The sequence below is a fragment of the Podarcis gaigeae genome, assembly GCF_964106915.1.
Source record: "Podarcis gaigeae genome assembly, chromosome: 4".
NCBI lineage: Eukaryota > Metazoa > Chordata > Lepidosauria > Squamata > Lacertidae > Podarcis > Podarcis gaigeae.
The window spans coordinates 86,062,475-86,089,510 of NC_139677.1; the positions used below are offsets into that span (position 1 = coordinate 86,062,475).

The 27,036-nt window shown below is 46.1% G+C and overlaps 1 protein-coding gene across 1 annotated transcript; it reads left to right on the forward strand.

Moving 5' to 3' along the window:
• Positions 1-11,794: 11,794 nt before the first annotated feature.
• LOC310842772 (uncharacterized protein) lies at positions 11,795-25,455 on the forward strand (the record flags this gene model as incomplete). Its single annotated transcript, XM_083734909.1, has 8 exons — positions 11,795-11,933; positions 12,582-12,773; positions 13,816-13,919; positions 14,611-14,900; positions 15,575-15,645; positions 20,193-20,384; positions 22,099-22,202; positions 25,134-25,455. Exons 2-8 carry the CDS (start codon positions 12,603-12,605, stop codon positions 25,453-25,455), a joined length of 1,254 nt encoding a protein of 417 aa, XP_083591035.1. The 5' UTR covers positions 11,795-11,933; positions 12,582-12,602.
• Positions 25,456-27,036: the final 1,581 nt, after the last annotated feature.

Genomic DNA, 27,036 nt, shown 5'->3' on the forward strand with positions numbered 1-27,036 from the left:
ATAATCCTTAAGTCTTCAGATCCCCACATGAGGAGATCTCTCAGATTTACAGTCTTAGTCAAATTTGTAATCCTTGAGTCTTCAGATCCCCACGTGAGGAGATCTCTCAGATTTGCAATTTCCAGCTCAGGCCAGACTTTCCACCTCAAATTTTTATTTTCCTTTGTTGTCTTCATGTCAGGCCCCGAATTGTAACTCTCCCTTAACATCTGCAAAGTTACAACTCCTCCTTCCTTTTCTTCAAAAACAACATGTGTCTCTTCCATATTCTCATGGCTCTCAGATTTCTCTTGTTGTTCATTTGTATAAACTTCTTGCTTCAACTCCTTATCAGTTTCAGCAATGTTATTTACTGCCAAGACCAAAGTGTTCACGCTTGTAGTCAAAACATCGGTCTGGTCTTGTAGCTTTCCCAGGAGAGCCAGTATTCTATTGAGTTCAGTCTGATTTTTACTTCCTTCGGCCATTCTTGTAATGTCCCTACCCCCCACAAGGGGGATTTTGGTTCTTTAATGTCTTTCAGTTTAAATCCAGTAAACAAGTTAGTTTGTATCAAGTCTCCCTTATTTTCAAGAAATTGCAACAAATATAGCCAGCAGATGCAACAAAGACAAAGTTCCCTTTTTCCTTTCCTTTTGACAGCTAATTTGACAGCTGTCAAATTCTTCAATACTTCCTCAACAAGCTCTCTCGCAGGACGCCCCCGGGTTCGGGGTGGTGGTGAAAACTTTAGCTCCCAACGCTACATTTATCCTCCGGTAAAGTTCTGTAGTGTCAAGCCATGAAGGTTAGAAGCTTTTTTTTAAAAAAGAGAAAATTCTCTCGACCTTAAATAGCAAGCTCTTTGCTTTAAAATATTTACAAAGAGGGGGGCGACTTCCTTTTTGACCCTTCCCCGCTCGTTCCTAATTCATCAAAAATTTCTTTAAATTCCAAATTCCATATTTACTCACGGGTTCTTATTTTTAAGTCCAAATGTTCCGAGGAAAAAGTCAGCGCTTCTCTGACAATGGCATGCAGCTCCGCTCCGCAGAAGGAGCAGTCTACTCACAGCACCGCACCGTCCCCCGTCCCCGTTCCGGAGCCTTTAAAAAGGCTTCTTCGCAGTTTGGGGGGGCGCAAATGGTGCTCGCCGAGTCACCATGCTCACAGGCATCAGCGCCTGTGATTTTTAAGGGTCCCCGCGTCGCGGACGAGACCCGATCCTGCAGAGCCGATTCCCTCCGGAGCTTGGAGGGAATCCGCCATTAGTCGGTGGCGCTAACCCGGAAGTCCTATACCCCACAAATAACCCAGAGATGAATTTTAAATAAAAGCACACACATTCTACTCATGTAAAAAGATGCTGATTCCTGGACCGTCCATGGGCCAGATTTAGACGGTGATTGGGGCAGATCCGCCCCCCAGACCATTTGCTTACCCATGTTTGTAGTTATGAAATGTTAAGTACTGGACTGAAAATAAAATGGAAAACTGTGGAGGGTGGCTGAGATGGTTAAAATTCCTTAACAAGAGCTGCAGTTTTATTGCAACATTTTATTGCAACATTGTGTATAGATCTACTCTCTCTCTCTCTCTCTCTCTCTCTTTATGTCAGCTGCTAGTTTTTCTGGAGAGCCTCCAACACAAGAAAGTATGTGTGTTGATTTATCACAACATTGCTACCATGGTCTTCTTCCATAGTTGGGGAGACTGGGACAAGTCTCAGTACTGTGACCATAAGCACCTGGTTGCCTTTGCTTTGAGTGTGGAACCTCCCAAGGATGGGGTGGATAATACAGCAGCCAACAACGTCCACTTCAAATGTGAAAACAGGAGAGGAATACTTGCTAATTGAATATGCTGGGGCTATTATGCCAGCGTTAGCACCTGCTTTTCTGGTGCTATATGTGGGCTGCAGACAAAAGTACAGCCTGATCAAGGAGAAGGTGATGAAGCAGCACTTAATGATATTAAGTTTTACTGCTGTAGATGAAGCTTGCTCTAATAGTTTGCTGACCTGGAATTTAACCACAATCAAATGCTAAACAAATATGAGTGTGTGTCCTTTTTTTTGAGACCAGTTCCTCAATTCTAGAAAGAAGACCAACAAAAGAATAATGTGGAAGAGCAACAAGCGCATAACCACATAGAAGCCTTCGCCCATCCAGTGGCATCCAAATACTTGGACTACAACTCCCATTAGCCTTTGCTTTAAAATGAACCTGGGAGTTCCTTCTACATTGTGTGGATAAGAAACTGCCTTGGTCATTTTGGACCTTTTAAAAAGTCTTTCCTGATGCATGTGTGATTGTATTTACAGGAAAGGAAATGTTGAAGTATACATTTGGTAAGAAACCAGAGGCCCTACTTTTAGGGATTACAGGAAAGGAAATAAGAAAGAAGGACTATAAACTTTTCCAATACGCAGTTACAGCAGCAAGAATTCTACTGGCCCAGAAGTGGAAACAAGAGGAAATACCAACGAAAGAAGAATGGAGTATGAAATTAACAGACTATGCAGAATTGGACAAATTAACAGGGAAAGTCAGATATCTTCGAGACCAAAAGTTCACCGAGGACTGGGGGAAATTTGCGGAATATCTGAAAAGTACATGTGAAGTACAAACAACGCTAGTGGGTTTTAAAGAAGCACTGTAAAAGCTGAGATATGTTGTTAAAAGGAAATGGATGATTGGAGGGAGGACTAATGACAATTGTCATGGAACTGCCATCGGAGCACGAGGTGGTGGAACCAGCAGGGAGAGAGGGAGAACTTCCGCTGAGGAAAGAGAGGAGGAGGAGGGGGCATTGGAGGGAAGGCTCAGGGACGCTTCCAGCGAGGGCAGCGGAGAGAGCTCAGGACGTCCCATTGGGACGCCCACTCTGCGCAGAAAGTTGTCGCGCAGGGAATCTAGGTGGAGACTCACTGTCAAGGAGCTTTTATGTTGGAAGAAATTCAGGAAACGCCCACTGACGGATTCTGCCAGTGATTAAGACAGCCACGAAGTAAGGGCTGTCCGGTTAGGGAAAGTTTTGAGCCAACTACTCTGTTTGGAGCAGGTTTGCGCTTACACACAAGCAACCCCTTATCCCTTAACAGCAATCCGTCAGTCCTCAACGTTGTTTGTGCGGAGGGGGCATCATGAGCAAGACAGAAGGAGCCGGAGGCGGAGAGGTAGCCAGGGGAGGACCAACTCTGGAGGAGAGAAACAGAGATTTGGAACAACAGCTGGCTATCCTAGCGGCACGGCTCGATGAGAGGCGGGCTCAGGATGCACAGGGGAAACCCACCCCCATTGCAAGGAAGGTACCGGGACTGGTGCATAAGTTCGGGGGCGATCCGAGGTACTACCAGGCGTTTAAGACAGAGGTGCAGTATGCACTGGATCTGCAGTATGATGATTTTGTGGATGAGGGGGCGAGAGTAGCCTTCGTGATCGGACACTTGGAGGCTGGGGCCAGGGAGTGGGTTAGACCACTGATGGCATCTGATAATTATGCCTTAAAGGACTTGAGGAAGTTTTTTGCAGCCATGGATTTAATGTTTTCCAGCCAAATTGAGCAGAGCGTTGTACGCAGGCAGCTGATGGCATGCAAACAAGGGAACCAATCAGTCAGAGAGTACTGGTCACGATTTGCCATGCTCATACACCGACTTGGGTGGGATCTGACTTCGGAACCGATTCAGATGTTGTTTGAGGAAGGCTTGGCCCCCGCAGTGAAGGACGAGCTTTCCCGCGTGCCCCGCCCATAGTCGATGGATCAGCTGACCAAGGCTGTGCTTGCGATTGGAGCACGGCAGGAAGCACGGGCTCTGGAGAAGCGGGAAGGCAGAGGAGAGCGTTGGAATGACTTCCGCATTCCTGAAATACCAGAGCAACCTTCCCTGCCAGTGGAGCCAATGGAGATCGGAGGCGCGCGCGTGCGGGGGGTTTCAAACTCTGGCGAAGTTCGAAAGGAGGGGAAAACAGCCAAGAAGTGTTTCCTCTGCCAACAGCCAGGGCATTTTGCCAGGGCCTGCCCTCAAAGAAAGGCATGGCGAGGAATGGTGGGGGCGGCCGGGAGTGAGGAGGAGGGGCTTAAGGAGCTGGGAAAAGCCAATGCTTGGCTGCCGACGACAGGGCACAGCAGCCAGGCAAACAACCAGTAAATGTGCCCAAGCCAGAGCCACCCCGAGCAGCCATCACCATAGAAGTGGTGCTAGAGCTCCCCAACGGCCACCCCCTCAAGATAAAGGCGCTGTTGGACTTAGGCAGTTCTTGCAACTTTCTTAGCAAGGAATTTGTGTTAGAGTACCAGCTGCAGACTCTGCCACTAGGCAGTCCCTTGCAAGTCATGACCATTGATGGGAGGGAACTCCTGGGAGGGGAGGTAACACACCAGACCCCCCCCCATGAGAATGAGAATTGCCAGGCACACTGAGATTATTGCCTTTCACGTAGGCACCCTGGCGGGACCGCCAATCATACTGGGAATGAGCTGGCTGGCGCTACATGATCCGTTAGTGGGATGGTACCAGCGGACGGTCTCATTCGGGTCAGCTCACTGCTTGGAACACTGCCATGGAGGGGAAACCCCGAGGATGGCAATAGCCAGAGTGGCAGGGATGGCGGTGGGAGAGAAGGGGCAGGTACCACCGCAGTACACTGACTTGCAAGATGTGTTCAGTGAGAAGGAAGCGGATAGACTGCCCCCGCATAGGCCTTTTGACTGTCAAATCAACCTACTCCTGGGAGCCCAGCTGCCAGTGGGCAAACTGTACGCCATGTTGGACAGGGAGATGCAGGAATTGAGGGAATTTATAGACAAGAACCTAAAAAGAGGTTTCATAAGGGAATCAAGGGCGGTGGGGGGGGCAGTCCAGTGTTCTTTGTGGACAAGAGGGACACAAATAAGTCCAGGCTTATAGTGGACTTTCGGGCCATTAATTCGGTGTCGGAACCCGTGACCTTCCCCATGCCCAGGATTGATGACATTTTGATCAAGGTGAGGAAGGGAAAGATTTTCACCAAGCTGGACCTAAGGGGAGCATACAATCTGATCAGGATGAGGGAGGGAGTTGAATGGAAGACCACCATGTTCACCCCTCTGGGGGCCTTTGAGTACCTCGTTATGCCCTTTGGATTACAAGCGGGTTCGGCGTGTTTTCAATCTTTCATGCATTACGTTTTGGGACCCTTGCTGTACAAGAACTGTGTGGCCTTTCTAGATGACGTGCTGATTTATTCGGAGGACGAGGAGCAACACGTCAGAGATGTCCGGGAAGTGCTAAAGAGGTTATAGGCGCACCAGCTGTGGTTCAAACTGGAGAAGTGCCAGTTCCACACCCGAGAGGTCGAGTTCCTGGGGTACCGGTTGTCAGACAAGGGCCTAGCTATGGATCCAGGCAAGGTACAAGCGGTACTGGAATGGAAGACACCCAAGACCTGGAAGGACGTGCAGAGGTTTCTGGGGTTTGGAAACTTCTATCGGAAGTTCATCAAAAACTTTGCCCACTTAACTGCACCCATCACAGATTGCCTCAGTAGCAAGAAGAGGTTCGTCTGGATGGAAGAGGCGCAGCAGTCTTTTGAAAGGCTAAAGAAGGTGTTCGCTTCGGAAGAGCAGCTCTTGCACGTGGATCTGCAGAAGCCAATGAGGTTGGAGACCGATGCATCGGACAGAGTGGTGGGGGCCGTACTGCTTCAGCCGGGGGGGGGGGAACCATTCCGACTGGAGATCGTGTGCCTTTTTCTCCAGGAAGTTGAGCAAGTCGGAGCATAACTACACGGTGTATGACCGGGAGCTGCTGGCTATCTATGAAGCGTTTCGACGCTGGAGACATTTGCTAACAGGGGCGCAGCACAAGATCCAGGTGTGCACGGACCATAAGAACCTGGAATACTGGAGAACAGCAAGAGTACTCAACCAGAGACAGGTGCGGTGGGCTCAGGAGTTTTCCAAGTTCCATTTTGAGATTCGTTACATACCGGGGGAGGAAAACGTCAGAGCAGACGCCCTCTCCCGGAAGCCGGAGTATCTGGAAGGAGAGGGAGCGCCGGAAGAACGACATGTGATACCCGAGGACCGATGGGTGTGGGGGGGAGTGTTGGCAGGGCGACGGGAGCTTGCAGAGGGGACGGCAGACGACGAACACGCCCAGAACAAGATCAGGGAGCTCAGGGGGGCAGGAGGAAACCCGGGGGGTTTTGAGGAAAAGGATGGCACTGTATTACAGGGGGGCATATTACAGGGGCACTGTATTACAGGGGGCGTTGTATATACCAGAGGGGGATTTGAGAAGTAGAGTACTCAAACAATTACACGACAGCCCCACGGCGGGACATTTTGGTCAACACAAAACCATGTTGCTAGTCACCAGGCAGTTCTGGTGGCCAAAGGTGAGGGAAGATGTACGAGAATATATAAGGGGGTGTGACTGCTGCCAGTGAGCCAAAGGGGAGAGGGCGGCACCAGCGGGGTTACTGGAACCATTACCCACACCAGAAAGACCATGGGAGGCAGTGTCCATAGATTTTATGATCGATTTGCCCAAGTCAAGGGGCAAAACGGCCGTCATGGTAGTAGTCGACTTATTAACTAAGATGTGCCATTTCATTGCTTGCTCGCATGCGGTGATGGTGGAGGAAACCGCCAAGCTGTTTGTGGAACACATTTTCGGGCTGCATGGTGCCCCCTTGAGGGTTTTATCAGACCAAGGAAAACAATTCACTTCCAGGTTCTGGAGGAAGCTCATGAGCCTACTACATGTTGAGGTCAATTTCTTGACGGCCCGGCACCCGGAGACCAACGGGCAGGCGGAAAGAGCGAACAGTATACTCCAACGATACCTATGGTGCTACGTCAGCGAGAGGGAGAATGACTGGGTAGAGAAATTAGCTTTGGCAGAATTTGCATACAATAACGCGGAGCATGTGTCCACGGGGATGAGCCCGTTCATGGCCAATTATGGGTGTCACCCCAGGGCTTTCCCAGGGAGAGGGGAGGAGAGATGGAGTGTGCCAGCGGCTGAAAGGTTTGTGGAAGAGATGGAAGCCCTGCACCAACAGCTTAAGATGAACTTGGAGAGGGCTAAGGAAGTGTACAAAAGACAGGCAGATAGGAGTCGGAGGGAAGGGGAGGGCATAAGGGTTGGGGACCGGGTGTGGTTGTCAACCCAAGGGTTACCGTTCAAGGGAGGTTGCAAGAAATTAAGGCCAAAGCGACTGGGACCCTTCGAGGTAACACAGCAGGTGAACCTGGTGGCCTTTAGGCTCAAATTGCCTGACAACATGAAACTACACCCGGTATTCCATAGGTCATTACTCTCACCATACAGGGAAGGGCGGGAATTTCAGGGGTGAGAGGGAGAGGTTCCCGCACCCCCACAGGTAGAAGAGAGGGAGCGTAGCAGTCACGAAGCGGAGATACTAGATTCAAGGTGGAAGGGAAGACAGGTGGAGTATCTGGTGGTGTGGGAGGAGGAGCCCGAGTCGGAAAATGCATGGGTGCCAGTGGAAGCCATCAAGGATGAGTTTCTCCTGGAAGAGTTTCACCGTAGATTCCCAAGAAAGCCCAGACCTTTAGCGAGGTTCTGGGAGGAGCAATTTGGCACCACAGATGACGAAGAGGATTTTGCGGGGTTTCCGGCCTCTGAGGGAGAGGGAGGAGAAGTATCTGAGGGAATGGAATCGGATTGGGAAGATTCTCCAGTGGGAAGAGATAGTAGGAGGTGGAGAGCAATGTTCGAGTCATCAGAAGATGGGGAAGGTTCCTTCCGGGGGTTCCCAGCATCACCGGCCAAAGAAAGGGAACGGACCGGGGGTGAGGGGGATCCTGGAGGGGAGGTGGATGTCAGGGAACTGCCATCGGAGCATGAGGCGGTGGCAGGGCTCCCAGATGCAGGGGAGGGAACCAGCAGGGAGAGAGGGAGAACTTCCGCTGAGGAAAGAGAGGAGGAGGAGGGGGCGTTGGAGGGAAGGCTCAGGGACGCTTCCAGCGAGGGCAGCGGAGAGAGCTCAGGACCTCCCATTGGGACACCCACTCTGCGCAGAAAGTTGTCGCGCAGGGAATCTAGGCGAAGACTCACTGTCAAGGAGCTTTTATGTTGGAAGAAATTCAGGAAACGCCCACTGACGGATTCTGCCAGTGATTAAGACAGCCACGAAGTAAGGGCTGTCCGGTTAGGGAAAGTTTTGAGCCAACTACTCTGTTTGGAGCAGGTTTGCGCTTACGCACAAGCAACCCCTTATCCCTTAACAACAATATAGAACAGAAGAAATGCGTAATTAAGAGTTAAAAATGGATGATTGTCAGAGAAGCTGAAGGAAGTCCAAAAATGTTAAATTTGTAAAAAATTGGATTAAATTGTATATCTATGTTGGAAAATTAATAAAAAGTATTTTCTTAAAAAAAAACACTGTAACTCGTATCTGCTGCCTCCAATGTTGTTTTTCCTGCGTTTGCAGCACCCAAGTGACCTCTCTAGGAAGCAAGGCTGGGCAGTGTGTATGGAGATCCTGGGCTGCCATGCAAAGGAAAGGAAAGCAGCACATCTGGTACCAGCTTGGCTGCAGGAGATGCTTGATGGAGGTGCACAATACTCTCATTCCGAAGGCCACATTAGGTGTTGCATTTTATCCCCACAATTTTTATCCCCTACAATTCCTCCTTTGAAGGAATCATTTTACTTAAACATCACACTTTGCTAATTTGAGTTTTATTCCTAAATGCATTAATATTTTTTCATGCACATTTCTATACATTAATGTTACATAACTTGCTTTCAGATATAGGCAGAGCAGCCTTAATGAAGGGTCAGGGAGGGTAACAGAGAGGACATTATGCACCATCCTAACCCTCCGGCATCTATATCAGAAGGGGTTTGAATTGCAGCCATGGTTTATTAGAAATGTATATAACTTGAAGTTAGATTTCCTGGTAGACCAAAAAGTGAAAGAAATTTAGGTAACAGTTCCATGTAATATGGTTAGTAACTTTTCAAATAAAATTTAAAATATTTTATCTTCATTAAGAAAACAGTGCTTTGTATAGGCTCATCAATAAATCCATCAATTCCCTTCCATGGAAAAATAATTTTAGGGGGGAAAAAATCTATGAATTTCAGCAATTAGTTTCAGCGGTTAACTATAAAAATCTGTTTCACCAATTAGTTTCAGTCAGTGATTTCACCAGCTAGTTTTAGCTATTCGTTCCAGCTATGCATTTCACCAGTAAGTTCCAGACATTAATTGTCTGTAGCTAGTTTCCGCCATTAGTTTCGCCAGTTAGTTCCAGACATTAACCGTCTGTAGCTAGTTTCCGCCATTAGTTTCACCAGTTAGTTTCAAAAAGTCATGGTACCAGAAGGTATCAGATCCTAGTGTCAGCAGCGATACATTCTTGAAGTTGCTTTCAAAAGGCAATTTCAAGAATTTGTTTCAGCAATAAATGAGTAGAGAATCCAGAGTCAACTGAAGCAGGGTCAGAACCAGATTTGGAGGGGCCATTGGCATTGTGTCAATGTGCTCCTCCCAACTAGCTCTGCTTTTGGCAACCATGGCAGACACAATTTGCTTTCTCCATTGGTTTCCAGGGACACTACCCTCAAACGAGCTCCTGGACAGAATTGAGTGGTGATGCTTTTGAATGGGAGTTAAGCTTGGTATCCATCAGGGTTGCCACCCAGCCTGCCATCTTAAGCTACCTAAAATGTATTGCCTTAGCCCACAGATTTATGAAAGCAATACATTTCATAGGTCTTTGTGCTGTGTCATTACATTCAGGGTAAATGGAAATGGCAGGCTAGGTGACGGCTACTTACTCTTTAAAACCATGTGATTCAACCCCCAGTTTCAGTATTACAAGAGGGGTAAAATAACATATCTCCACACCATGCATACTTTTAAAAAAACTCATCCCCCCTTTATATTAAAACATTTTTCCTCATGGGAAGTTGCTTCAGCCTCGTGATCGTTTTGATTGCCCATTTCTGCAGCTTTTCCAGTTCTACACCACCTTTTTTGAAATGTGGAAACCAGAACTATATACAGTATTCCAAGCACAATAGATTTCCACAAAGGCTTTGTGATATGTCCCCCCCCCCTCCCTGCCCAATTTCCTAATGATCTCCAGCATGGAATTTGCCTTTTTAATGGGTGATGCACTCTGAGTTGATATTTTAGTTGAGCCATCTACCATGATCCCAAGATCTTTTCCATCATGAGTCTGTGGTGTTTAAGACATCATTTGGAATCTTAGGATCGCCTCTCCCAATATGCTCCCAATAGGTATCACATTACATTGAATCCTATTTGCTATTTGCAGGCTCAGCTGGAGGTGCTCACATAAATCCCCAAATGACTTAGGCCTCCAAATATCTAAGAGAGCACCTCTTTATCTTTAGATGCTCTCAGATGTCAAAATCAGCAAAGGCGCTCCCCGTGATACTTCCATTGCCTTCCGATGTTTGGGATTGTGGTGACCCAGCTGAAGACACTCCTCTTCACCCTGGTCTTTGAAACTTCACACACACACACACACACACACACACACACACACACAGAGAGAGAGAGAGAGAGAGAGAGGACCCACCCTATTACTGTGACTGTCATTTGTTTTAAATGATTTAATATTGTATTTCAAATTGTTGTAATTCACCCTGTGATCTTATGGTTGTTGTTATTATCTCAATGTAGAGGTCAACAACCTAAGGCCCATGGGCAGGTTGCGGCCTATGAACTTCCTGGAACCGGCCCATGGCCGTTCCATGGATCGGTTTGGGGATTCCGTGCTCCTCCCCGTGGCGCCAATTTTTTTCCCTCACTGTGGGGACCGACTTCTGGGTTGGAAGAGCGCTGCAAAGAGCATGTGCACACGGGCGCTCCTCACCCGGAGGAACGCCTGTACGCATGAGTTTACGCTATTTACGGCGCACTTCCGGGATGGAGGAGCGCCTGTGCTCATGCACACATGCTATTTCCAGTGCTCTTCCAACCCAGAAGAATTCCGGAAATAGCTTGAGCATGGGCACGCATGGGCGCACACTCTCCAGCCCACCGAGAGGTCTGCCAGGGAGTAGACCGAATTGGTCTCAAAAAATGTTGCTGACCCCCGTCCTAGTGCCTTGGAGAAAGTCATCAGTTTTACATGAGACTTAATGGTCATGGCTTTCCCCCCAAAATTCTGGGAAATGTCATTAGGTGAGGCAACTAAGAATTCCCTAGTCCTCCTACCAATAAAACACACACACACACAACCCTCTAAAACAAACTCCTAGACCTTAAGTGGACAATAGGTGGGAGTTAAGCTGGGTGTCCATCATGGTTGCCACCCAGCCTGCCATCTTAAGTTGCCTAAATTGTAATGCCTTAGACCACCGACGTATGACATCAATACATTGCATAGAGCTTTACCAGTACATTAAGGGTAATTTAAAATAGCAGGCTCGGTGACTACCACAGGCTACGGCTGTACCTTGGTTCTTGAACGCCTTGGTACTCGTCAATTTAGGCTCCCAAACACGCCAAATATATATGTTTAGGACTCACCCTATTCTTGTGATTGTTTAATATTGCGTTTTAAATTTGGCCAGGGGTTTTATGGTTGCTGTTATAATTATTTTAGTGCCTTGGAAAAAGGCTTGAGCTTTACACTGCCCAGTTCTGTCCAGTCATGGAGCTGCAGAGCATGGCAGGTGCTGTTCAGGAGGAAAACTCCCACATCTCATGTTCCTGTTCCTGATTGCTGCCCACATTAATATACGGGGCTCAGCTCAAAGTTTTCCCCACGTAGGATAATTAACTGCAGTGAGACACTGCATGGAACAGCTTGCTGATGGGAGAAAGGAGAACAAGGTCTGCCTCCTGTTCATAGTCATAGAAGCTTGGGCAGTGGCCAGAACCGAATGAGGTAAAGCTAGAAAACAAAGAATAACAATTAATAAATTCCAGCTGTGCTGTTATTCACAAAAGGTGAGTGAAAAAATAGTAAATCCATCTTTTATTATCATACAGGGTCTTTTCTGTGCTGGCTCCACCTCTTTCGAATTTCTTCCTAGTAGGGTGACTAACCTTCAGGCATCTTGAAAGGCATTCAAGAATGATATGGCTTGATTGGCCTTCCCACTCACGGGATGGAAGTTGTGCTTTTGGGTTGCTGAGTCTTTCGATTTATTTATTTTTGTGACTCTATTCTGTTTTAGGTTTTAGTAATAAACTTGTAGGTTTTTATTGCTGTGATTTACTTCGGACAGGATTTGGCTGGAAAAGCAGCATATAAATAATTTAAAATAAACAATATGAATCAAACCTTTCTTAACAATGCTTAGGAATTCCTGAGAACCAACAATAATTGCTCAGAGTTAGGTAAAATCCATCCATTATTGTTCTAGGGTTCACTTATTCTAAAAGCATTTCCTGGTTGCCTGGTGAGATTTGCCCTGGTCCCAGTCCAATTAACTCCTGGGTTGCTCATAGGACTCAAACTAGAATTAGAAAAGCCAGCCAGTGAATCTGCTGTATCAGCCAAAAGCAACCACATATTCTGAAAAATGGGATTCAGGGATTTGGGGTTCAACATTCTCATGGCTATTATTTTCCCACTTGTGCTTTTGCTGCTAGATCTGCGGTGAGCTACCTTCCATGGACCTCTCTATAGGTACTGCGCTCTTCTTGATCTTCTCCAGCTACCTCTCAGATGCAAAAACCCGAAACTATACAATTGAACTCTCAGTGCCAAACGGAGGGCCATGGGGTGAATGGGGACCCATAGAATTCTGTCGCAAAGGGTATGCCAAAGGATTCAGATTGAAGGTAGATACCTCCTTGTGTCCTCCTTTTCAGGCACCTTGGTGCCAAGTAGCTGTGACAATAAGTATGAATGGACAAAGTCCTGGGGCGGCTCTGCTCAGCTGACCTCCATCTGACTAAGTTACTTGGTGGTGAGGTCATTATGATGCAAACGTACTGGTGGAACACTAGAGCCCTTCAGCATTTGAGGTTCTTCTTCATGTCCCTTCTCTGTGAGAGGTCTAGAGGACAGCAACACAAGAATGGGTCTTTTATGTAGTGGCTCCTTACTTGTGGAATGCTCTCCCCAGAGACGTTTGCCTGGTGCCTCTGTTACATATCTTTACATGCCTGGCAAAAGGATTACTCTTCTCCCAGGGCTTTGGCTAATTATACCGTTGGGGGGTATTGTTTTGGTTTGTTATCATGGCATCTATTCTTGTGTTTTCACATTGTAAAACACCCTGTGATCTTCAGATGAAGGGTAGTATAGAAATTTAATACATGATGACGATGATGATATTGCACCATGCCAATTACACCTGAACATAGTTCCCATAATTGCTGGGGGAGCGTAACATGAATTCAGTTCATTTTGAGGCAGAACTTTGAATGATTTCTAGTTCATCTTCAAGTTCCTTCTCTTACATGTGATATTTACACCTTAGACCCTTTGAGCATTTAAGCTTAAATATCATATTTTTGAGGGGAAAGAAATCAAACTATTCGTATTCTGCTGTGTGTGGAATGATGGTTCCTTAGTCTTCTTAAGCAAATTTTATGCATCAATATAACAGCTTGTGACATTCTGGAGGCCGAAATATTTTTGCTGAGGACATACTTGAATTGAACTGTGAACTGAAATAGTTCATTTTGTAAAGGTGCAAACATGAACTGGAATTAGTTCTTTTGGGGGCTTGTCAAATGAGATCCTTTTCGAATCAAACTCTGTACAATACTGTCAAATTCAGCCTGCCAATCTAGTGTGTGTGAAATTCCTCCTGAAAATGCTGTGCTTTGTTATTAATGTGGTCTTATTGCAGTCACAGCTTCTCTTCTCCCCCAGGTAGACCCATGGGAACGTTTTAAAGTATTTAAAGATGATACATCTCTGAATGGCATCCGCCTTTCTTGCACGGATGGCTCAGAAATTCAGTCTGCTGTTGGACCGTGAGTAGCTTTAAATATTCCATTCCTTGGCTTTGTTGTTAGAAAGAAGTATGGAACCAAATCTGGCAAGTTCTTGCCTTTTCCCTGAGTTCTTGAGAAGGATACATCTTGAATTATGGTGACTTATTCATGGGCTGCCAAACCTGAGTGCATCAACAACGCAACAGGGAGGGATGTGATAAAATAGTGAAATGCAATGTAGCAAAAGACAGTTGCTCAACATTCAGATGTAGTTTCCTTCCCCAGGAATTAATCATTGAGCTAACAAAATTAAATAAAACAGAATTCCATTCTACATCTATTTCCATATGAGGTGAATAAAATGTGAAGAGAATGCATACATGCAACATTACCTGTGTAACAAAATGTAGGCCGTATTAGTATGGAACAAGGGTAAAAAATGACAAAATAACTCATCTAATCACATTTGAGCGTCTGCGCATGCGCGAGCAGCGAAACCCAGAAGTTACTTCTGGGTCGCCGCAGAGTGTAACCTGAGAAATGCTCAACCTGAAGCACATTTAACCCAAGGTATGACTGTAGCTTCCATATTTCCTCAAATCATAGCTCCCAGGATTCTTTGGGGGAAGCCATGTGCTTCAAATATGTGCTGAATGGGCATTGAATGTATGGTGAAGACATGACTTGAGCAAACATTTCTTCAGAGTATTAACACCACCATCTTTGTCAGGTGGGGGAAGTGGACAAAGACTGAGACTTGTCCTGAGGGCAGTCTAATCTCATTTTCTCTGAGAGTACAAGAAGAACGAGGAATTCTTTTGGATGACACATCAGCTAACAATATCAGGTTCACCTGCGAACATGGGGCTGTCCTGACAGGTCATTCAACTGACTGGGGTACTTTTGGCCCATGGAGTGCAATCTGTCCTCAAGGTGCCATATGTGGAATTCGGACCAAAATGGAACCTCAGATGAAAAAAGGCGACAACACAGCACTTAACGATGTGAAGTTCTACTGCTGCGACTGAACCATGTGGGTTTCACCCAACAATAGCTCAGTTCCCTGTGCCCCAATGGCTCCATGACATGAAACTTAATAATAAAATGTATTCCCAATGAAGAGTTCTGCATGTCTTTTTTTGATGCACTGTGCCTTAAATCTTCATGTATGGCTTGTTAACAAAGCCATTTAAATCTTGGTAACACTTTATTGAGGAAGCGGAACACAACGGTGTATAACTTGAGGAGAAAGCAACAGAGAGGCTTTTGTCTTTTTTAGGTCAGGCACCGGACATAGCAGGAAGGCTATCAACTATACATAACAGGGGGGAACTCCCTCAGATCTACACAGCCAGTCAGAGCGCTCGCTACCTCAGTGAGCGCCGTGCCACTTTGCTTGGTTGTTAAGCAAAACCTCAGCCAGCCCTCCTGGTCTGCTGACTTACTAATAACAGAATGAATGCTAAAGTCACACAGAGAACAATCTCTGCTGTGGCAATTCCATCATGGCTGCTGGATAGGAGGCCAACCATAGGATTGGAGAGAGGACAGAGAAGGATGAATGGACACAGAAGAATGTAATAAGAGGCCCACTGCATCGTCCAAAAGGTGACTACCCAGATGCTCAACAATTTTGCCCCCCCATAAAGAAGTCAACAACTTTTGTGTCCAGATTTTCACTTTTTGAAATATAGCAACCCTAGTTCAGAGGGAGAAAGGGGGTGGAACGGGAAAATTCCCATTTAGATGTGTCTTGAATCACAATGTAAGTGGCTTCCACAGAGGAGCCACAGAAAGAATGTGGCTGGTCAAGGGAGCCATGGACTCAAAGAGGTTGAAAACCACTGCAGTGGACAAGGAGGGGTGTGTGTGTGTGTGTGTGTGTGTGTGTGTGTAAAAACTAGCCTACTATACAAAGGTAACATTTGCCTTTCTTTCTTGTTTTTGCTATACCTCCTTTTGTCCAACCACCTTGGCAAGTGGTGGCCCTCCAGCTAAAAAAGGCTCCATAGCCCTGCTGTAAAGCACGGTAGACAATGCTGGGCTGTGGTGCTAGACGTAACACCACCATCCCACCTTAAGATATGTCCTTTTGATTCAGACAGCCATGCCCACCCCACTCCAAATGCCAATGGACTCCTTGGTCTGGATGCACTTATGAAAGGCAACTAGTAGTGGGAGTGCAGTAGGCACAGATCAAAGGTAGGTTTTTATCTGCTCTGCTCAGCTAAGGAGCATGACAGCATGGCAGGTGAAGGACAGATGACTTGTACTTCCCATTGCCCTGCCCCCTTTTCACTCCCGGGCCCATATTCACATTTCCCTGCTCCATCTCTTTCTGGCTGCTTTGCCGTGAGACGGTAAGTAGAATCGCATGGTTCTGCTTGCTCTGGGGAGAAGGCAGGGCGAGGGCTGCAATGACAATTGTCTAACTGGGTTTTGTAACCATCTATTATATTCCTGTAGCCAACCTGACCTGGGACATTGGTATTAATATTATCTATTTTTAATTTCTTACCTACCATAAGGTCACAGGGCAGGTTACAGCAATTTGAAGTGACGGCATTAAGATCAGATGAAAACAAATATAAATAGGTTCAAGTTCAGCATATGAGAAGTGGTATAATGAATGTTCCAGACGCATCTCTGTGGTAAAGGGTGGTTCAGTAATCTTATATTTTAACTGGGGGGGGGGGGGATGAATAGATAACTAAATGGAACCCAGCCAGAATTATACAAGTGGTGGAAATCCAGCAGTGTTCTTTCAATATGTTTATTTGACTTTATTTTTCTCCGACACATTTAGAATGGCCTGAAGCCATTGGAGTGGTTTGCATTGTGATAAAAATGAGATAAAACTCAAACAATGCAAGCTCTAAAAGCCATAAAAGTGCTTGAAACAAAATCCAGAACAAATGAAAAGGGAAGCCCCATGTAAAAGTATAATTACTATTCTATAAATAACTTTCCTCAAGGAAAGCCTTCCAGAACAAAAACGTATTCAAGTTGGCAACGTTAGCATAATGAAGCTATTTACGTCTATTTATTTATAAGGTAGGGGGCACTTTTCAAAGACTTTATCAGAAGCTTCATCCCCCCCCCCCAGTTGGGTGGGAGAAGGTACTGTAAACAGGGGCGCCGACTTATAAAAAATATTGGGGGGGCCCATACCGGGGTCCTGCCCCGGGAAGTTTTCTAAGAGCCGCTCCCAGCCCGTTGCTGCTGCTGCCGCCCGCCTCGTGGCCCCCTCGCCAGCTGAGGGAGGGAGAGAGACCGAGAAGGAGAGAGATGCGTGGTGGGCAAGGCAAGTGCCCGCCGCGCCTCGCCTCCCACCGCCCCTCGTGCCGGCCGCCCCCTCCCCTCCCTTCCTCCCCCCCCCCCGCGCGCGCTCGCTCGCCCTCCTCACCCCAGCTCTTGGCCGTTCGCCCCAGGAACTTGCCGCTGTTGGGGTTGTAGATGAACCTCCGCCACTCGGCCATAGACTGGCTGAAGGGCTTCTTCTCCTCCTTGGCCATAGCGAGAGAGAGAGAGATAGAGAGAGAGAGAGAGAGGCTGGAAAGAGAGAGGGAGCTCGGCGGTTCGCGGGCGGCGGTTTTTCCCCTGCCGAAACAACAGCGGCTCCTCAGAACCGCTAAGTAACTCTCCCTCAGGTGCCCGGCGGGAGAGCAGAAGAGAGGAAAAGGAAAGAGGGGCTGGGCCAGTCGCACGCACCGAGCAAAACTACTCGTGCCGCCTCTTTTACTACCGTAATAATTATTTGTTTTAACTCATTACTGAATGTATTTTAAAAGGTAACTATCGTCAAACAAGGAAAATAAAAAATACCAACATAATTTTGTGATTTTACGAAGCATAATATAACTAATAATTTTCTTAAATTATTGGGGGGGGCTGAGCCCCCCCAAATGAATTTTTGAGGGGGCTCGGGCCCCCTCAGGCTCCATGGAGTCGGCGCCTATGACTGTAAATCCCAAAGGGTTTGCCCTTTCAGAGTAGGGGCATTTCCAACTTGCTTAAAATCAGAGGCATTCTGCACAAGATATATTTCATTCACAGTGCCTATAGGAGAGCTACAGAGATTAAGTCATTCATCATTTTAACAATCGTGTCACATGTTGTCAGTCATATGCCCATATCAGCAGTCTGGAATTTCTGAACTGGGCCCAATACAGTGCATTGCAGTAATCCAGCATCACATGGACTTTGGTGGTCAAGCTATCCCTATATTGCTGGTTTATAGCCGAGAATGATCAGCTGAGGCATGCTAGTGGTTAGCAACCTACTTGTGTGCCATATTAAAAACTCCCATTGTTCTAGGCACATTTTGTGATGGAATTTCATTAGCGCAGAGTGGAAACAAAAGAGTACCTTTTTCTGCCTCCCCACTTCCAGCTTCTCTCGAAGACTGGAGAAGAGACCCTCTGAAGACTATTAGGGGGGTGGGCAGGGGAAGGACTAGACCATGTGAAAAACATAATATTTTAGCTGCAGCTCATTCATTTTCAGCTTTGTATTCTTGCTACAAAAAAGCGCACCTAGACATTCCGTTATTGTGCCCTAACCTACGTTTAAGGGGCCATTTAGCTCCTAGCTTTCATAGATCGGTTTCTAACACTGCTTGTGTGATAACATGCCCTGATGAACAGCAATGTAAAATCGTCCTAATATCAGATCTGGGGAGGCCACAAGTGCAGTTTCTGGTAATTAAGGCTGCAAAAACGAACAACAACCACCATGCTTCTTTGATTAGGAGGAACAGAACCCAGTGTTCTCTGTTATGAGACTCGTAGTGACTCTTTCTGATATGACTTTTACTAATTGGGATTGTAAATCTTCTGAGGAGCATGGAACATTTCAGTAACATAAAAGCATAAGGGGGGGATGCACTGGAACATAGCACATTAGTGATTAAGGTGGAGCTTTCTGAATCTCCTTTGGTGAAAATTAAAGTACCTAGAGCAGATTGTCCCCTGCCCTCAACAACTTTTTTGGGCTTGTGGATACATTTGGAATTTTGAGATGGTGTCATGGGCACTTTCACAAAATGGGTGCTGGGTGGGTGGATGTGGCAAGCCCCCAAATAATAGTCTGGGCAATTACCAAAGTTACTCTTGCAACAGGCTACTTGTTTTAGCAGAAAAGCAAACTATTCAGACTAAAATACAGGTAGCTTGCTCAGACACCTGGGCAGAAGGCCAAGGTGGGAACTGAGGCTCAAAGCACAAAGTCTCTCCGCCAATCTTTTTCTCTCTCTTTGGCAGCCAACCCATCCATGGATGGCCAAAAACATTTTGCCACTCGCAAATGGACAAAGCGGAGTTCAATGCCAGTGCCAGACAGCCAACCCCTTTGAAATTGTCCTCATCAGGGACTGACTACTGGGAACCTTTCTCACTCTCCATAGGCCATTTTTGAGAGGAAGTTGTCACCTCATGATGTCTGGAGACTGATAAACCACCCTGCCTAACTCTCAAAAATGGGCTGCAGAGGGCGGGGCAGTTTTGGACCAGGGTCTCATGCTGAAGAAAAGGTTTCCCACCCTTGTTCTAAAGGATAAAACAGAAATTCCCTGCAGTGGCAGATGAGTCACTGCTGCTTATTTAGAAGCAGGAGGAAGAGGAAAGAGCGAGGAGGGAGAGTGGAACAGGTCAAATGGACTGACAAGGAGCACAAGATTAGCTCTGCTGGAGTGTTTGCACTGCACCATCTTCCCTGCTGCTTCACTCCTCTTCCTCCTGATAAGCAGCAGCGACCCATCTGCAAGGAGGTCAGCAAAGCTTCTGCATCCCAGCATGCTACCTTCTGCTGATGCCCTTAATGTGCACATGGTGACTATGTCACTGATAGTACAGTGGTGCCTCGCAAGATGAAAATAATCTGTTCCGCAAGTCTCTTCGTCTAGCGGTTTTTTCGTCTTGCGAAGCAACCCTATTAGCGTCTTAACGGCTTAGCGCTATTAATGGCTTAGCGGCTATTAAAGCCATAGCGGCTTAGCAGCTAAAAGGCTATTAGCGGCTTAGCGGCTTAGAAAAAGGGGGGGGGGAGCGAAAAAATTCACAAGACTCGCAAGATGTTTTCGTCTTGCGAAGCAAGCCCATAGGGAAATTCGTCTTGCGAAGCGCATCGAAAAACGGAAAACACTTTCGTCTAGCGGGTTTTTCGTCTTGCGAGGCATTCGTCTTGCGGGGCACCACTGTAAAGACCAATTGTTGCCTGTCATGTTTTATACTAGATTCATGAAGACACCCTGCCCAAATTTTCAGACTACATGTTCTCATGGCTACCTTTCTTCAACTATGTTTCCCCATCTAGGACAAAGGAGGACTCCTCAATATGGATGTTTCCATCACTGCAGTGGTCTTCCCAATCATTTTCTGCTACCTCTGGGAAGTAGAGGCCCGAGGTTACGACTCCATCATCTCCGTGCTAAATGGAGCACCATGGGGTCTTTGGGGGAAAAAAGAATTTTGCTCCTTTGGTTTTGCTACTGGTTTCTCACTGAAGGTAAAACCTGACTTGTATCTGCTTTCCAGACAACCTCACAACTGGTTATCTCTGATGATTCTGCCCTCCTTTCTTCCCAGAAAGTTATATTCATCTCTACGAAAGCGTCGTAGTGTGAACCAGAAAAAAGGCCCAGAATTGGCAAAACATTAATCAACAATGCAAACTTACATTGGCTGCGTGCCACTTTAACCTGCATGGCTTTTGCCAGTGCATCCTGGGAATTGTAGTTTGTGAAGGAGCTAGCAGTGCAGACCCTCCAAGTATCCCTATTTTCCAGGGGAGGTCCTCGATTTACAGAAGCCGTCCCAGTTTCTGACTTGATCCTGGAATGTCCCACTTTTCCTTAGGATGCCCCTATTTTCATCAGAGAAATGCTGGAGAATATAGACCATCACATGTTACCTGCCCCAGGTCAGTTCTCCCGTGACTGGCAACATCTGTCCAGAGTGTCAGACAGGAGACTCTTCCAGGCTTAAGATGCCAATGACTGAATCTGAGACCTTTTGCATGCAAAACATATGCTCTGCCCCTGAGCTACAGCCCATCCCAGGTGCCATCTGGTGGTGGCAGGAAGAACTTTGTGAAATTGTGTTCGTTTAGGAATGGCAGGCAGGGCCAGCCCTATCACTAGGCAAATTGAGGCAGTTGCCAGTCCAGCCAGTCCTTGATTTTGGGAAAAAAGCATCAGCTAGCAAGGAAGTCCAAGGTGAAATCACTTCCGATTCACCATGTCCAATAAACTCAAAACATACCAGGCTCCTAGAACAGCATATAAAACAGTCAAGGGGGTGGGGAGCATTACAACGATCAATTGCTAAAATGCCCTTATTTCAATGTACTGGCATCAACACTGTTCTTCAGCTCAATTCTGAATCTTCTTAGAATCTTTCCCCCGCAGAATTGCTCACAATCCTTTCTTACATAACACCGGTCCTGAAAGACCTACATTGGCTCCCAGTACATTTCCGGGCACAATTCAAAGTGTTGGTGCTGACCTTTAAAACCTAAACTGCCTTGGCCCAGTATACCTGAAGGAGCATCTCCACCCCCATCGTTCAGCCCGGACACTGAGGTCCAACTCCAAGGGCCTTCTGGTGGTTCCCTCACTGCAAGAAGCAAAGTTACAGGGAACCAGGCGGAAGGCCTTTGAGTAGTGGCACCCGCCCTGTGGAACGCCCTCCCATCAGATGGCAAGGAAATAAACAACTATCAGACTTTTAGAAGACATTTGAAGGCAGCCCTGTTTAGGGAAGTTTTTAATATTGGATGAAACATTGTATTTTAATATTCTGCTGGAAGCCGTCCAGAGTGGCTGGGGAAACCCAGCCAGATGGGTGGGGTATGAATAATAAATTTATTATTATTATTATTTGATTATCTGTCTTGTAAGACATTTTTCTATGGGAGTCCTGGGAGTCTGCCCTAGACCTATAGGCTACTATAATACAGAATTCAGTTTGTGAGCCCAAAGTTTATGTTAAGTTTCTTAGTATTTCAGGCTTACATGAAAGGGCACACATTTCGACTTTATATCTTTAACAAGCCTATTTCACTCAATCCTCTTCCTTTGGAGGGTGCTTGAGGGAACGTTTTGTTCACTCTGAGTCCCCCCCCCCTCCTGATTATATTCAATCCCCCACCATGTTGGTAGCCCAAGTGAGTGCCAAAGGACTCTTACTTTATCACAGTCTCTTTTCCTCTTTGACACCAGGTGGAACCATATCAAGGAGGTGGAAGGAAAGACGATGATACAGCCCTAAATGGCATCCGATTGTTCTGCAATGATGATTCATATATTTCGTCCGCTGTTGGGGAGTGAGCATCTCTATCTTTTTTTTTTAGCTGTCACTATAATTTAGGCTTTCCCCCGTGCCAATCTTGTTATATATATATATATATATATTTGCTTTCGTAGATTTTCACGGGTACAGGAATGCAGGTTTTGGTGTCCTCGGGTGTCTTCCCGTGTAAAAGTTGGGGTGTCTAGGCGACGTTTCGACGAGGTCTCACTCGTCATCTTCAGGCTGGTGCTTTCGGCTTCTTGTTACTGGAACAGAGCGGGATCTCAATGTTTGAGTTCCTATAAATACTGTAGAGGGGGTGTGGTGTCTAGCCTCCAATGTTCTGGGCAGAGAGGAAGTTCCCAGGCTAGTGTGCCTTTTCTTCTTTTGTTCCTTAATTACTTGAGAGATACCTTGAGTGATTTCTTGAGTGATATCCTGAGTACCACTTAGGTGGGTCATTAGGTGTGGATTAGTTGCTAAAGTCTTTGTGTCTTGACCTCTTGAACTTTGTGAAGAGTTTTCCTGAGAAGATGGCTGTATTGCACTTAGTTGTGCTTTGGCTTGGCTTCGTGTATAGGGGCGAGCTGTGGTTTTGTGGCTTGTGTCAGCCAGATCTGTGTAGGGATTGCAGGGGGGTGCAGCATCCGGAGGTGCCACCATGGATTGGCTACTGGATGGTGTCAGTAATTCATCTGTGGAGAGGGTCTGGGTTTGGGTCTGGTGTGGTTGATTGGTGTTGGCGTTCTGTGTGCCAGGATATCACTCAAGAAATCACTCAAGGTATCTCTCAAGTAATTAAGGAACAAAAGAAGAAAAGGCACACTAGCCTGGGAACTTCCTCTCTGCCCAGAACATTGGAGGCTAGACACCACACCCCCTCTACAGTATTTATAGGAACTCAAACATTGAGATCCCGCTCTGTTCCAGTAACAAGAAGCCGAAAGCACCAGCCTGAAGATGACGAGTGAGACCTCGTCGAAACGTCGCCTAGACACCCCAACTTTTACACGGGAAGACACCCGAGGACACCAAAACCTGCATATATATATATATATATATATATGTGTGTGTGTGTGTGTGTGTGTGCGCGTGTGTGTTGCTCCCTCTTCGCTTTTTATTTTAGTAGCAGTGGGAATGAGGGTTCATAAATTCTGTGGCCAGTAGATGACAAGTCCACTTCCTCTGCCTTTGTGTGGATGACTACATTCTAGTCACCAACCACAGGGTTACGATACCTGGACAAAACCAACATTTGGAAGTTGCCTTAGGACCAATCAACTCCACAGAGAGACAGTTTGGCCTCCGTTCTTCTTAGGTCCAAAAGAACTGATCTAGCCAGGACCTAGCAAACCAGAAATAACTTCACCTCACATTTCTCTCTTATTGAGAGTTATACCCAGAAGTGGGTTGCCTGGTGCGATGGAGATACAATGCCAGGAGGGAGAGAGGAAGGGTGAGGAGGCAGGGACAATGGCATGGTGCAGTCGTGCTGCTAGGAGTCCCAGACTGTTGTGCTGTGGCAACTTCCCCTCTGCCTTGCCGCAACTCTCTCCCATACCAGGAAGCACCGTGACTCCGCTGCTTCCAGTTACATCTTCGGAAAGGCAGAATGAAAACAGCCCCATAATTTCTGGAATGTACGCAGTGGCTCAGATAACTCTTTGTACTCAGTAGTGTGGTAAAGCAGACAGACACTGCATAAATAACAAGGCCTTGGACAAAGTTAAATAAAAAAACTTAGCTTTCACTCAAGGTTTTGTTGGGGTTTTTTTGGTAAAGCAGCAGTTTTAAGCATTCATTGTGAAGATATTCATAGGAAAAACCTCCCCCATTTGTTTTAGAAAAGTAGGGACAAATAACCCAGGAGAAAATGAAAATATAGGAAAAATGCAGCCAGGCAAACCGAACCTAGATTATTTCACTACTAAAAAAATCTGTATCTGAGTCACCCTGTCCCCCCCCCTCATTTTCTCTCTCTTCAGCCTATGTATTAGGCTGAACCACTAAACTGTATAAAACGAAGCTCTTTTGTTTCCGCATTCATTGAAATGGGAAATATAAAAACGGCTATAGCTTTGTCCCCTTTTGGACAAGTGGATGAAATACTCAGGCACAAGAGGGTTTATTAGCCTGCCAAATTACAGACAAATGGATTCGGGGCTTTGGGGGGGCAAGTAGCAGGGATTCGCTTTCCTTTTTAATCAAAGAGAAACGGAGATATTACATTAGAAAACATAAAGCTATACAGAAAAGTACAGAAACAGATGAACATGAAACTTTGTGGAGGCTCTCATCTGACTTGGTGTGTTGGTATTGACTTTGTGCTTTGACTCAAGAGGAAGGAGATATCACCCTCCCCCCCAAAAAATTGCTTCAGTTTTCCTTGGTCTTGATTTGCTGTTACAGATAGGTAGCCGTGTTGGTCTGCCATAGTCAAAACAAAATTTTTTTCTTCTTCCAGTAGCACCTTAAAGACCAACTAAGTTAGTTCTTGGTATGAGCTTTCATGTGCATGCACACGATATCTGAAGAAGTGTGCATGCACACAAAAGCTCATACCAAGAACTAACTTAGTTGGTCTTTAAGGTGCTACTGGAAGAAAAAAAATTTTTTTGTCTTGATTTGCTGTTAATCAATTGTATGTTCTCATTAATTACATTTGAGGTATCAGTCATTTGGGAGAACATTCAACATCCCATGAGCAATGGGACCTCCCCTTCTTCTTCCTCCTCCTGCAGCCCCTTCCAACTCTCTAGAGCCGATCTGAGGTGATGAGGAGTAGGTGGGTATAGACAGAGGAAACGGAAGGGTACAGCTGATATAAAAATCTGAATATATTTCTCTTTTATATCTTTTTTTAATTTTCAATTTTGCATTCTGAAATAAACAATTTACAAACTTTAAAATAAAAAATAACTAAATCTGAATATATTTCTCAAGCCAGCTTTGTCATCTTTCGCAGATGGGGAGCATGGTCTGAGATTCAGTATTGCCATGTACCATCCAAGCTTAAGGCCTTCTCCCTGAGAGTGGAAGTACCGCAAGGACTTGGGGATGACACTGCAGCCAACAACATCATGTTCATGTGTAGCGATGACTCCAAGCTAAAAGGCAACTCGCATGAATGGGGAACCTTTGGCCCATGGAGCTCTCCCTGCCACACTGGTTCCTATATATGTGGCATCCAGACAAAGGTTGAGTTTCCACAAGGGCCCGAAGATGACACTGCACTTAATGACATTAAGTTCTATTGCTGCAAAGGAAATTTTGGCATATTTCATTGACATTCCTGCAGATCTGCTAGCTTATGAATTTGTCCTCTATTAAACTTTGCCTTTAACTGGAGAGCTGTGTCTTTTTTTATTAAAAAAAATCTGATGCACTAGACTCATTTTTCAGCCCTCTGATGGGAGGAGAACCCAAGGAGGGCAGAGACATAAAAGGGTGGCAGAAATATATAAGCGCTGATTGTCAGATTTGGAGACAGCAGGGGAAGTCATGCTCTTTAGCCCCTCAGGGATGTACAGTCCTAGTCAGATCATAAGGTCCAAACTCAGCACTGTCACAATAAAAAGGTAATGGTAAAGGACCTCTAGGCGGTTAAGTCCAGTCAAACTTGACTATTGGGTGCGGTGCTCATCTTGCTTCAGGCCGAGGGAGTCAGCGTTTGTCTGGCTCATGTGGCCAGCATTGTCTAAACCACTTTTGGTGCAACAGGACACTGTGATGGAAGCCATGGCGCATGAAAACACCCTTTACCTTCCCGTTGCAGTGGTACCTGTTTATCTACTTGCACTGGCATGCTTTCAAACTGCTAGGTTGGCAGGAGCTGGGACAGAGCAACAAGAGCTCACCTCCAGCGGCGTAGCTAGCGGCTCAGGCATCTGGGGTGTCACAAATGCCCTGCACCCTGTGGAACAAATTATTTGTGTCAGTCTTCCCAGCAGATGTTGGACAGATTCTTATGCCTTGATCACTAAGTTTCTAGGAGGAGACTGGAAGAAACCAATCAAGTAGGCACGATGAAGTCACTTCTGTTAAATCTGAAATTTTAGGGGAAATTGCAGATTTAAAAATTGGCATCACTGTGTCTAGATAATCTTCAGCCATGAGTTCTGAAATTACCGAAATGTAAGAATGTTGATCTTCTAAGAAAAATATGCAAGTGATCACTAATGCCAGCACCTGTATTGGAAGACTAGAAAGTAGCCAACCTAACATCAAATCACTAATAAGAGATCTAAGTGAGCTAGGAAATTGCGTGCCCATTAGCCTAACATCTGTCCTGTGTAAATTGGTGGAAAGCATACTTGAAACTAGAATGGTTAAATATTGGAGAATACTTGCGGAGGGAGGATAATCCTAACTTCTGCAAAGGGAATCATAGAATTGGAAGTCTTTCTTCACCTATCTTTTAGAATTTTTGAGAGTATTAACATGTAGACAATCTGCCCACCTGCCACATTTGGCCCACATTGGGGGGGGGGGTGTAATGTCATGGCTTGCCAGCTGCATCTAGTTCCCCAACCCTGCAACAGACATTGTATACAGTGGTACCTCGGGTTAAGAACTTAATTTCTTCTGGAGGTCCGTTCTTAACCTGAAACTGTTCTTAACCTGAGGTGCCACTTTAGCTAATGGGGCCACCCACTGCTGCTGCCATGAGATTTCTGTTCTCATCCTGAAGCAAAGTTCTTAATCCGAGGTACTATTTCTGGGTTAATGGAGTCTGTAACCCGAAGCGTCTGTAACCCGAGGTACCACTGTACAATCATACCTCGGGTTGAAGTTGCTTCACGTTAAGCCTTTTTGGGTTGTGCTCCACGGTGACCCGGAAGTAACGGAGCGTGTTAGTTCCAGGTTTC